The following is a 12,515-nucleotide window of genomic DNA, read 5'->3' as shown; positions in this document are numbered from 1 at the left end:
ATTTAATACTCATTATTTATTATTTATAAAAAGGCTTTTATTTTGGAAAAAAAAAATGTACTGTGTGTACTCTTTCCTCTGTGTGCAAATTGTCACATACCCACAATGAAATGCAGCAAACCTCTGTTTAGGAATAAAAGTCAACTCCACCTGGGAATCAAACCCTAGTTCTGTGTGTGTCAGTCCTATTCACTAACCATTACACTATCCAGTCTGAGTGTTACCAGCTGATTATCAGTCATTTAACAGAGATGTTGTCGGTTTCACAAAAATCAGTGAAACAAGGGATCGTCTCAAAAGAAGATTTTATTCGGCACACAGGGTAAAAACCAAACCTCACAGCCGTCAGTGTCTGGCAATATACAGTGAGAACCTCTTTGTGATCAGCCTTTTTCAGGGAGACCGCAGAGCTCCTACACGTACATGTTTACGCAAATGCTAGATAAGTCATATCTCAGCTGGTGCCACTGCATCCTTGACGAAGCCTTGCCCCAGTAAGATGGCTCTTCACAACTTGCATGCACCTTATACAGAGACAAAGTGTGTACAGAGGTCACATACAAAATAGTATGGATGAATTTAAGAATATAGAAGGAAAGGAATTACTAGTATAAACCCACAATGTGAATCTGTTAATGTTATAATCCAAAGTAAAAGCACTCTTCAAACAAATCGCGATTATTACATAACTGTAGGTCCTATTCAAAAATTCTTTCACTTGTGGGTTCTGCAGACTTGTGTGATTGTATTCATGTGTGAACAAAGTCAGAAATGAATAAGCAGTAATCGCAGGAACATGGAGTCTCTTTCAAAGGCAGATTGCCAACTTCCTGTTGGAGTTAGCTCATGAGTGTCAGTGTATGATTTGTTGGGCTCAATCAGACCAACATTTTGGTGTTTGTTTCATGTTTCTGTGACATTCCTACTGGCCACTAGGGCAGATTTTGTGTGTTTTTGAGTATGTAGGTGGTGCTACAGAGTCCATTTTGGCACCCAATGGGTTAATTTTGATATTGAATCAATCTGTTTACCAGCTATGACATGTCTTCCAAATTTGGTGAGTTTTGGAGCATGTTAAGGGGGTCAAATGGCAGTTTAAAGTGTAAAAAGTATGAAAATATATATATATATATATTTTTTTTTAAATAAATCCATAACCGTACATCCTATCTCAAAAATGTTTGCACATGAGAGTTGTGGTGAGTCTTGTGAACATATAGATATATAACATGTGGCCAAAAGTCCAAAGTGAAAAATGAGTTCCTCATGTTGCAACTTTCCAGGCTTCTAAATAAAAAAAAAAAAAAAAAAAAAAAAAAAAAACTAAAGCAGTAATTACAAAGTTGCAAGATCACTTTTTTGAGAAGGGTTTACTCTGTCTTTTAGTGCTATTTAGAAGCCAACATGACAAATGGTGTCATACGAGTTAGTTTTAGAAATTTTATTTTGAAAGGCAAATTGCGAACTTCCTGTTGGAGTTACACTATTGGTCAAAAGTTTTAGAACACCCCAATTTTTACAGTTTTGTATTGAAATTCCAGCAGTTCAAGTCCAATGAACAGCTGTAAATGGTACAAAGGTAAGAGTGAACTGCCAGAGTTAAAAAAAAAAAAAAAAAAAGGTAAGGTTAAAGAAAACTGAAAAATAATCGACATTTCAGAATTATACAAAAAGACCTTTTTCAGTGAACAAGAAATGGGTTAACAACTTAAAGCAGTTCTGCAGCAGTGGAGGCTGATCAAGCCTCAAAAGTTGGTGGTTCAATTCCTGCAGGTGTCCCAACGTTTGTGAATTCCTTCCACCCCCTGTGTCTGCAGAACAGGAGTGTGGAACACACTGTGGTACCAGAGCCATGGAGCAGGACTGGAACAGGACTGGACTGAAGAAAGGAGTGTGGTACTGTAAAAATGGAAAAGAGGAAAAGGAATGAACCAGAGAAGAGAGACAGAGCATCAGAAGAGGGAAAATGGAGGTGTGTCCTCCAGAGAAATGTCCAAGAAAGTCCAGGTGTCAGGAAGTCCAGTTTCCTTCAGCATCCAAAGGCACTGAAACTGGACTGGAAATGTAGACAGAAGAGGTCTGGAAGAAGCACAGACACAACAGAAGAAGAAGAAGAGTTTAGGACAGAAAACAGCTGGAGTGAGAGGAGACTGACAGGACAACAGCTGAAAGAAGAGAGAAGAGAGAGGAGGAGGAAGAGAGGAGGTCATAGAGGAGGAGGAGAGGAGACTGACAGGACAACAGCTGAAAGAAGAGAGAAGAGAGAGGAGGAGGAAGAGAGGAAGAGTTTACACTGTGAAGAGAAGACTGAACAGTTGCAGGTTTGATGGGTCGAGTTGCAGCTAAAGCCATTGGTGAGACTTCAGAATAAGAAAAAGAGGCTTACCTGGGCCATGAAACCCCACCAGTGGAACTACTGAAGACTGGAAGAAGGTGTTCTGGACTGATGAATCCAAATTTGAAATCTTGGGTTCATCCCAGAGGACTTCTGTACGCCGTTGAGTAGGTGAAAGGATGGTTCCTCAGTGTGTGATATCAACTGTCAAACATGGAGGAGGAAGTGTGATGGTCTGGGGCTGTTCTGCTGGATCCAGGGTCGGTGACCTGTACACAGTGAAAGGCCCCTGAACCCAAACGGCTAACACAGCTTTCTGCAGCTATGCCATGCACTACCCTCTGGGATACAATGCCTAGTTGGTCAGGGGTTCATCCTACAGCAGAGAATGACCCAGAACAGAAGTCCAAGCTCTGGCAGAACCACCTGATGAAAAAAGAACAAGATGGTCCACTTGAAAACATGGTGTGTCCAGCACAGTGTCCAGACTGAAACCCCATGGAGCTGGTTTGGGATGAACTGGACAGAAGAGTGAAAGCAAAGACACTGACTAGTGACACACATTTATGGAACTACTGCAACAGAGTTGGAAGAACTGTCTGAAGAATATTTGAGTTCCATTGTAGAAAGAATGCCACGAGTGTGTTCAACTGTTCTATCTGCCAAAGGTGGACACTGTGATGAGTCCAAAGTTTAGAATACATTTGGGTTTCTAAATTGTATTTTTATTTATTTATTTAGCACAATAAAAAAACAGTGCAGGGAGGGAACGAAGCCCAAAGGGCTTGTACAGAGTTCCACTCCCATCATCTATTATAAAATAAAAAAAAAATTAAAAAAAATAGAATGTACAAACATAAGAAAACAATAATTAAACAACAATTAACAATATAGAAAACACTGAAAAAGTCAGGACAGGAGATGTTTTTTCAGTGAGTTTTTGAAAGATGTAAATGACAATATAGACTTTAAAGACATGTCTAGATTGTTCCACAATTTAGGACCTCTAAATAAAATATTAAATTGATGACCAGATGTTCGACAGAAGGGTAAATGAAGATTGTCGCTATGTCTAGTTGAGTATAAATGTAAATCGGATGAAAAACTAAAAAAATTATGAAAAGTGTCCGGAAGATCTTGCTTATTATTGATAAACTTGTGCACAAATAAACATGAGTGATAAACACTGAGTTCATGAACGGGTAGTATTGAATATTTCCTAAAAATTGGTGCAGATGGTTCGTATCTACTAGACAGTGAGATTGTTCTCAGGAATCTCTTCTGGATTATCGAGAGTTTGCTAAGAGAAGTTGGATAAGTTCCTGACCAGACAATATTGCAGTAATTCATATATGGAAACTGAAAACTATTATACAAAGTCAAGTGAGCAGAGTGATGAATCAGGGGACAGACTTTTCTCAGTATACCAAGCATCTTCATTGATCTTTTGCATACATGATTGATATGGCTATTCCAATTAAGACCTTCATCCAGAACAACACCCAAAAATGTGGTGTGAGGTACTTGACGGATTTCAGTTCCGTTAATTAATATTTTAGCTTTGTCTTCTGTGTAGGATTTATTTTTGTTGCAGAAGATCATGAAGTTACATTTTTTTACATTGAGTGTTAATTTATTAATCTGGAACCAATTAGAAACAGTTTGTAATTCATTATTTACCGATGCAATAAGAGACTTAAAGTCATCATGAGCGGCTGTAAGACAAGTGTCATCAGCAAATAATAAGGGAAGAAGATTATTGCAAGACATAGGCAAGTCATTAATATAAATTAAGAATAATAAAGGTCCCAAAATTGATCCTTGTGGGACCCCAAAAGGGATTCTTGATTTGGTAGATGATACATGATTAAAGACAACAAACTGTTCTCTATTATTCAGGTAATGTATCAGCCATTTGAGGGCAACATTCTGGATTCCATATCTGTTGAGCTTTGAAATAAGTATACTATGGTTGACTGTATCAAATGCTTTGCTTAGATCAAGAAAAACACCAATGGCAATTTTTTTTCTATCCATAGCTGAAGAAATATTATTAACAAATTGCAGCAACGCATGCTCAGTGGAATATTTCTTGGGGAAGCCGTATTGATGTTTATACAAGATGTTGTTTATTGTTAAGTGATTAGAGATTCTTAGATAGACCAATTTTTCCAACATCTTAGAAAAACAGGGAAGTATGGATATTGGCCGATAATTGCCAAACTCCTTTGTGCTACCGGATTTAAATATTGGTATGACTTTAGCGATTTTGAATTCTTGAGGGACAATACCATACTGAAGAGACAGAGAAAAAATATGGGTTAGGGGACGAATGATGTAGTCAATACATTCTTTGATAAGATTACTTCTAATACCATCATGACCTTGAGCAGAGGTTTTTAAATTCTTAACAATTTCATAAACTTCTTCAACACTGGGAGGATCAAACACAAAAAGTGGTGAAAATGAACCCTTGATAAAACTACAAGGATTAACATCTGAGACCTTTATGGAGGACGCCAAGGAAGAGCTGACATTGACAAAAAACTCACTGAAACCCTCAGCTATGTCTCTCGGGTCACAAAGGGGACCATCAGTTCCTAACATATCAGCAGATACAGCAGCTTGAGTTTTTTTCCGATTAAGCAACTGGTTGATGAGATTCCAGGCTGACTTAATGTCATTAGAAGCCTGAGTAAACTTATTGGCATAATATGTTTTGTTGGTCTTTCTTAGAGATTGAGTAAATTTGTTTTTATATTTCTTATAAGTTTCAACATTTTTAGAAGTGGGGTTACTAATAGCTTTCCTATATAGTTTATTTTTCTTACGAGAGCATTTTTTTTAACTCATCCGTCATCCAAGGTTTTCCTTTGGAAGAGTTCTTCTTGGGTTTTGGAGAAACCAAGGGAAAGCTAGACTCTAGAATTGAATTCAGAGTATCTAGAAATAACTGATAAGCTTCATTAACATCTTGCAACCTTAGAACCTCATCCCAGGACACGACACTGATTAAAGACTTAAAAAACTCCATATTCTGTTTGTTAAATTTGCGATATTTAGTTTGTGTGTCATCAAAATGACTGTTTTTATAATTTTCATTGGTATGTATTATCTGAAATATTGGGAGATGGTTCTAAAATATCCGAAATTAATAAACCTGAGGTGATCTCAAAATCCAGAGAATTAAATAAAATGTTGTCAATAAGTGAAGCTGATGATCTGGTGATATGAGAGGGCTTAAGAATTAGAGGGAAAAAATAAGTTGAATATAGTGTGTTCAAGAAATCAGCCGTAGATGGCAATTCACTCTTGAAAAGGTCAATGTTGAAATCACCCAGAAGTACACACAGTTTATGTTCATTGCTTACATTTTCCAAAGTTGAGAAAAGTGCCTCATTAAATATGCTGAGGTCAGTATCAGGTGGTCGGTAGACACAGCCAATTATAACTGTCTTCCCACTGAAAGGACGGCAAGATGGAATTTCAATAAACACAGATTCCACAAGGATGCTTTCAAAGTGGACACTCAGCTCCTTTCTAGGGGTAAAATTAAAATGATTGGACACATACAAAGACACACCTCCTCCCACTCTGTTCTTTCTACAAGAATGGATAGCATTATACTGAGATATGGGATAAAGATCAGTAATATCATCATTTAACCAGGTTTCTGAAAATGCCATGATTGAGAAGGAATGCGTCAAGGTTGATAAATATAATTTAAGGTGATCATAATTTTTTGGCATACTGCGAACGTTTAAGTGCATAGTTGAAAAAGCATAAGACATTGAAAACTCATCATGTGGGAGAGTAAGAGATAAATCGTTAAACTTATCATCAGAAAAATATTCACAAGATAATTTCACATTTTTTGAGTTAAGAAGATTTAAATCTGGATTTAAAAATTCATCATAGATACCGCCCTTGTCAGTATTTAACTCAAATGGGTTAAAGGCGAAAGAATCAAAATCATGGGGGACAGTCACCCCAACAGGAGGTAGGTAAGTGGATGACATGATGTGGTTTTTGTCACATGATTATCACAATAAATTAAAACACAGTCAATAAAAAAATTTAAAAAATCACCCAGATTAAAATTCAGAGTCATTGATACACATCTAGCTCATTCAACTCTCTAATGATTTTCACCTTTGCTTCCTCTGGTGAACCATTCAGTTTAATGAATATCTTGCAGTTGGAGGTCCATGTTGATTGGATTTTCCCCTGTTTACGAAGGAGTCGAGCTTTCTTAGCAATGTCTGCATTTTTTTTTGTCAGATGTTCATTTAAATATACATTAGTTCCTCTTAATAGCTTCCATTGCTTTAGGAGCCCGATCTTTTCTTTCCTGTTTGTGAATTTGAGAATGATGGCTGGTGGGTGGGTGGTGTTTTTTTGTGGGAGAGGGTGACATGCTTCAATAAAATTGCAGTCTACAGCAATCTTCTTAGTTTTCAGAAATGATACAATCTGCTCTTCCACTGTTGCCCGGTCATCTTCAGACATGTTTTCCTCAGTCACTTTTCCCACAGCTTTAGCATATGAGGGCTGTTCAATAAGTTCATGGCCTCACCCAGAAATACTGGTAGTTATAATACAGGATGTTCCATTCTTTCGTGATGGGATAGTGATGCTTGAACATCGATGGACCAAGTGCATTGCTGTAAATGGAGATTATGTTGAAAAATAAAATATAAATTATCAGTCTGTGTTGTTCTGTTCTGGGTGAGGCCATGAACTTATTGAACGGCCCTCGTATGTTTGGGGCTGTATCTTTAGACCTGTGATCACAACATCATTAATCCGAGAATACTGTTCCAGCTCAGCCACCCTACATTCAAGAGCACAGATTTTTTGTCTTTCTCAGCATTATGCAGTTTTAGGGCTTTAATATCACTCATCATCTCCAAGATCTTTGCTTGCTGCTCAGTGATTTTTTCAACATTGCCATGCAGCATGTCCAGAGATTTCTTAATATCCTCAATTTCCTTTTTCACAGCCATATTCCTCAGTTTAGCTGTTTAGAACCCTCTAGAGATTATGGGATCACTTGCCTGGCCAGATATGTAACTAGCAGCTGCTGGAACTTTGGTGTTGGTTGATCCACACCGGTAGTGGAGGCAGTTGTGGCCAGGTGGTGGAGGCTGCTTAGGCCTGGCGGTGGTAACTCCAGGATCCACATGGGGGAGACTGCTGAGGTCTGATGGTGGAGGCTACTTTATCCTGATGGTGGTAGCTCCTGAGGCAAGGTGGAAGAAGCTACTAGGGCATGGCGGTGATAGTGGAAGCGTCTTTGGCCTGGTAGTGAAGAGTGCTATGGTGTGGTGGTGGTAGCTACTTTGGCCTGGTGGTGGAAGCTCCAAATTGATTCCATGATTTCTTTTTTAACTACAATTATTTATTTCTTCTACGCTTTAATTTCAGAGTACAATGAGACATTAAATTGCATAATTTTCAATGAAATTCTGGAAAAATTGGGGTGTTCTAAAACTTGTGACCAGTAGTGTAGGTCATGGGTGTCAGCATATCGTTTGTAGTGCTCCATAAACCCAAAATTTTGGCACTGGTTCCATGTCTCTACGACATTCCTATTGGTCACAAGGGCCAGTACCGTCTTTTTTTTTTTTTTTTCCCACATATGTGGCGCTAGAGAGCACATTTTGGCATCTATGGGATTAATTTTTACATTTTTTTAAATTTTTCACCTGACCTGATGTGTACCAAATTTGTTGAGTTTTTGAGCATTTTTAGGGGGTCAAATTCTAGTTGAAAGTAGTGACGGTATAATATAAAAACAAATGAAATCCAATAGGGCCTTGCTTTCAAGGCAAGGCCTCTCACTCTGAGTGAGAGGCTCGGTCCCTAAAAAATATAATAAAGATGAAAACATATTTACATTTGTATTGGAGCAATAAGTGGAAATTCCAATCATTTGAAATTCAAATGTCCTTTTTCTTCCAACACAGAGGTGTTCTGTTGTTCGGTTGACACTAGTTTAATGTATGACCCTTCTAAATGATGAGGATTATTTTCATATTGAAACTGGATATTTGTGATGAATGGTGTGTGTTGGGTTGGACTAAATAAACTACACTGAGCTGACATTGGAAACACTGTGAAATAGTCGGATACACTGACAGGGAAGAATTATGTCCACCTGTCTGGGTCTGGGTCTGGGGTCTGTCCTCTGGAAAACAGCTCTGTTCCTTTCATCTTGACCCTGTCCTTTTAGCTCCTCCTCATGTGATGGATCAGAGCTCCTCCCACTGCAGGTGTTAACTCCTCGTGTCTTTCCAGGTGAGTATCAGATTGAGGAAACAGCTCAGTGGTGACGAACACAAACCCTCTTCTGTTCGACGTCCACAGGTGAGTTTAATCTGTGATCCAGATGTTTTTATTGAGGTTTTCTCAGTTCAATCCAAGTGCAGAGCTGAATGGTCCAGACAGAAATCTGAAGGAAGCATGGGTGGACATCAGTCACAGCTAGCATCATAGAAAACACAACAAACAGCAGACTGTACATGAAATAATCCCTCCTCAGTCATTGTCAGTGCACTAGACACAGTAAAGGATCATTATCACAAAATAAAACCTGTGCTAGGAGGAATGCCGAAGTGTGCAGCGTAGTTCAACTGCACCTAAAAATCAAACATTTACAGAGTCTGGAAGTGAGTTTGATCTGTGACTGACACCAAATGGAGTCTGTGACCATCAGCTGATCTGTAAACACTGTACACATGTTTCTGATGCTTGAATCAGTTTGGATTCATAAAGTTTTGATTGGACTGTGAAAACTGTTGACCTTTGACCTTTCACATGCACAGTTTAGTTAATTATTGATGAAGTTGAATCTGATCAGGTGATAAAGAGCTGCTGTTTAGGTCAAAGAAAACAACTTCAACATGTTCATGACCTTCCTCAGTCATCGTCTACAGATAACAGACACAACAGGACACTAACACTTCCTGTGAAACCTTTCAAAATAAAAGTAGATTGAGCTGCTGTTTGTCATGTACAGGATGAATGAGTGGATTCAGGTCTGGACTGATGGTTTGTGTTCTGATGTGGATTCAGCAGAATGGATCAGACTGAGGACAGAGAGGAGGAAGCCCCTCCCTGGAAGACCACCCAGAGACTCCCCACAGGACCTGGACCTGGACCCAGACCCAGCTGTGTGTCCATGAAGAGTGATGCCTCCATATTTGAACCCATGAACTTTAAAAGACAATGTGTTCCAGATCCTCAGTAAGTGAACCTCAGATCTGGTCCAGATTCACCAGCAGGGTTTTCAGCTCAGTCAGTTCTAACCCTGGTGTTCTATGTCCGACCTAAAGTTAGTCCTGTTGAACCGTCGGTGTCACATGGTCTTTTTCTTCAGTCTATGGTTCAGACACTGGCAGGAGAATCACACTAAACCTGATCAATGAAAACCTGTTGTTGTAGTGGAACCTGGTCCTGGATGATACTGGATCAGAGTCCAGGGTTGGTTCCTGGTCCACTGAACACCTTTGTATCATATGTTGTGAGTGCAGATGGTGAGGACACACATTATTATGACAGAGCTGTTGGTTTCATCCAAATGTTGGTGAGATCAAATAACCCAGTGAGTGTGAAGCTCCAAACAGACTCAGATGTGGATTCTCTGGGATCAGCAGGACCAGGACCCCTTTCCCACTACAGGGGGTCATGTGACTCATGTTGTGGTCCAGGTGTGTCCACCTGTTGGTGTCAGTGTGGACAGACATAATGTGAACTCATTGTTGATGTTTGGTCCACAGAGTGGAGCAGCAGAGCTCAGAGGTTCCCACTGGTCTACAGGATCAGACTCAGCTGGACTCCATATTTAAGGTGTGTACATGTCCAACATCTGCTGGTCCATCTGTTCTGTCCAATCATGTCCTGCTGCTGGTTTCAGACCAGTGGACGTCACTGTGTCCAACATGGACCTGAGCTTTGGTCCATGTTGGACTTTGTGTCTTTCATTGTGTTTTGTGTCCCAGCTGCTGGAGGAGAACATCTGCACTTTTGTAAAGAATGAACTGAAGAAGTTCCAGCAGGTTCTGAGTCCAGATTACCCAGAATGCTTAGAGAGTCTGAAGGATGAGGATGAAGAGCAGAGGAGGAGCTCCGAGGCTTTTCTGCAGATCACACTGAACTTCCTGAGGAGGCTGAAGCAGGAGGAGCTGGCTGAGCGTCTGTACCGCAGTAAGACCATTCTGTACAGATTGAACAGATGAAAATACTGGATTTACTGTGAGACTGATGGTTTTATCTGGGTCTGCATTCAGGAAGTCAGTCTGGAGTTCAGCAGCGGAAACTGAAACGTAACCTGCAGCAGAAGTTTGAGTGTGTGTTTGAGGGCATCGCTAAAGCAGGAAACCCCAAAACCCTCCTGAACCAGATCTACACAGAGCTCTACATCACAGAGGGAGGGGCTACAGAGGTCAACCAGGACCATGAGGTCAGACAGATTGAAACAGCATCCAGGAACCCACACAGACCACCAACAACCATCACATGTGAAGACATCTTTAAAACACCAGCTGACAGAGATCAGCCAATCAGAACGGTGCTGACAAAGGGCGTGGCCGGCATCGGGAAAACAGTGTCCACACAGAAGTTCAGTCTGGACTGGGCTGAAGACAAAGCCAACCAGGACATCCACTTCATATTTCCATTCACCTTCAGAGAGCTGAATGTGCTGAAACAGAAGAAGTTCAGCTTGGTGGAACTGGTTCATCACTTCTTCACTGAAACCACAGAAGCAGGAATCTGGATCTTTGAAGACCTCCAGGTGGTGTTCGTCTTAGACGGTCTGGATGAGTGTCGACCTCCTCTGGACTTCAACAACACTCAGATCCTGACTGATGTGACAGAGTCCAGCTCAGTGGATGTGCTGCTGATGAACCTCATCAGGGGGAACCTGCTTCCCTCTGCTCGCCTCTGGATAACCACACGACCTGCAGCAGCCAATCAGATCCCTGCTCAGTGGGTGGACATGGTGACAGAGGTCAGAGGGTTCAAGGACCCACAGAAGGAGGAGTACTTCAGGAAGAGGTTCACAGATGAAGAACAGACCAACACAATCATCTCCCACATCAAGAGGTCACGAAGCGTCCATATCATGTGTCATATCCCAGTCTTCTGCTGGATCACTGCTACAGTTCTGGAGGACGTGTTGAAGACCACAGACAGAAGACAACTGCCCAAGACCCTGACTGAGATGTACATCCACTTCCTGGTGGTTCAGGCCAAAGTCAAGAACATCAAGTATGATGGAAGATCTGGGACAGATCCACCCTGGAGTCCAGAGACCAGGAAGATGATTGAGTCTCTGGGAAAACTGGCCTTTGAGCAGCTGAAGAAAGGAAACCTGATCTTCTATGAATCCGACCTGACAGAGTGTGGCATCGATATCAGCTCAGCCTCAGTGTACTCAGGAGTGTTCACACAGGTCTTTATAGAGGAGAGTGGACTGTACCAGGACAAGAGGTTCTGCTTCATCCATCTGAGTGTCCAGGAGTTTCTGGCTGCTCTTCATGTCCATCAGACCTTCACCAACACTGGAGTCAATCTGCTGTCAGAAGAACAAACCACATCCCAGAGGTCTGGATCTGCAGAGGCACAGTTCTACCAGACCGCTGTGGACCAGGCCTTACAGAGTCCAAATGGACACCTGGACCTGTTCCTCCGTTTCCTCCTGGGTCTGTCACTGCCGACCAATCAGAGTCTCCTACAAGGTCTGATGAAACAGACAGGAAGTAGCTCAAAGACTAATCAGGAGACAGCTAAGTACATCAAGAAGAAGATCAATAAGAAACTGTCTGTAGAGAAAAGCATCAACCTGTTCCACTGTCTGAATGAACTGGAGGATCGATCTCTGGTGGATCAGATCCAACGGTACTTGAGATCTGGACGTCTCTCCACAGATGAGCTGTCTCCTGCTGGTTGGTCAGCTCTGGTCTTCATGTTACTGTCATCAGATAAAGATCTGGATGAGTTTGACCTGAACAAATACTCTGGTTCAGTGGAGGCTCTTCTGGATTTGCTGCCAGTGGTCAAAGCCTCCACCAAAGCTGTGTGAGTCCAGACAGAGTTTATTGAATTTAGAGTCTGGTTTAGGACATTTTGACACCTTCTTCATTCTGTGTCAAATGACACTGATCATATTAATCAA

At 40.9% G+C, this 12,515-nt stretch overlaps 1 protein-coding gene across 1 annotated transcript in view; it reads left to right on the top strand.

Annotated features, from left to right (window-relative positions):
* Positions 1-12,515, top strand: part of LOC115415539 (NACHT, LRR and PYD domains-containing protein 4E-like) — a 28,080-nt gene that overhangs the window by 5,291 nt on the left and 10,274 nt on the right. Inside the window, exons 2-6 of the mRNA XM_030129131.1 lie at positions 8,636-8,704; positions 9,413-9,583; positions 10,117-10,186; positions 10,339-10,535; positions 10,631-12,418. Coding sequence (XP_029984991.1) covers positions 9,417-9,583; positions 10,117-10,186; positions 10,339-10,535; positions 10,631-12,418 — 2,222 coding nt within the window. The 5' untranslated portion in view covers positions 8,636-8,704; positions 9,413-9,416. The remainder of the gene's footprint in view (positions 1-8,635; positions 8,705-9,412; positions 9,584-10,116; positions 10,187-10,338; positions 10,536-10,630; positions 12,419-12,515) is intronic.

The sequence above is a fragment of the Sphaeramia orbicularis genome, chromosome 24 (genome assembly GCF_902148855.1).
Source record: "Sphaeramia orbicularis chromosome 24, fSphaOr1.1, whole genome shotgun sequence".
In the NCBI taxonomy this organism is placed as follows: domain Eukaryota; kingdom Metazoa; phylum Chordata; class Actinopteri; order Kurtiformes; family Apogonidae; genus Sphaeramia; species Sphaeramia orbicularis.
The sequence above is the reverse complement of the archived record's forward strand: the minus strand, read 5'-3'. Positions and strand labels throughout refer to the sequence as shown.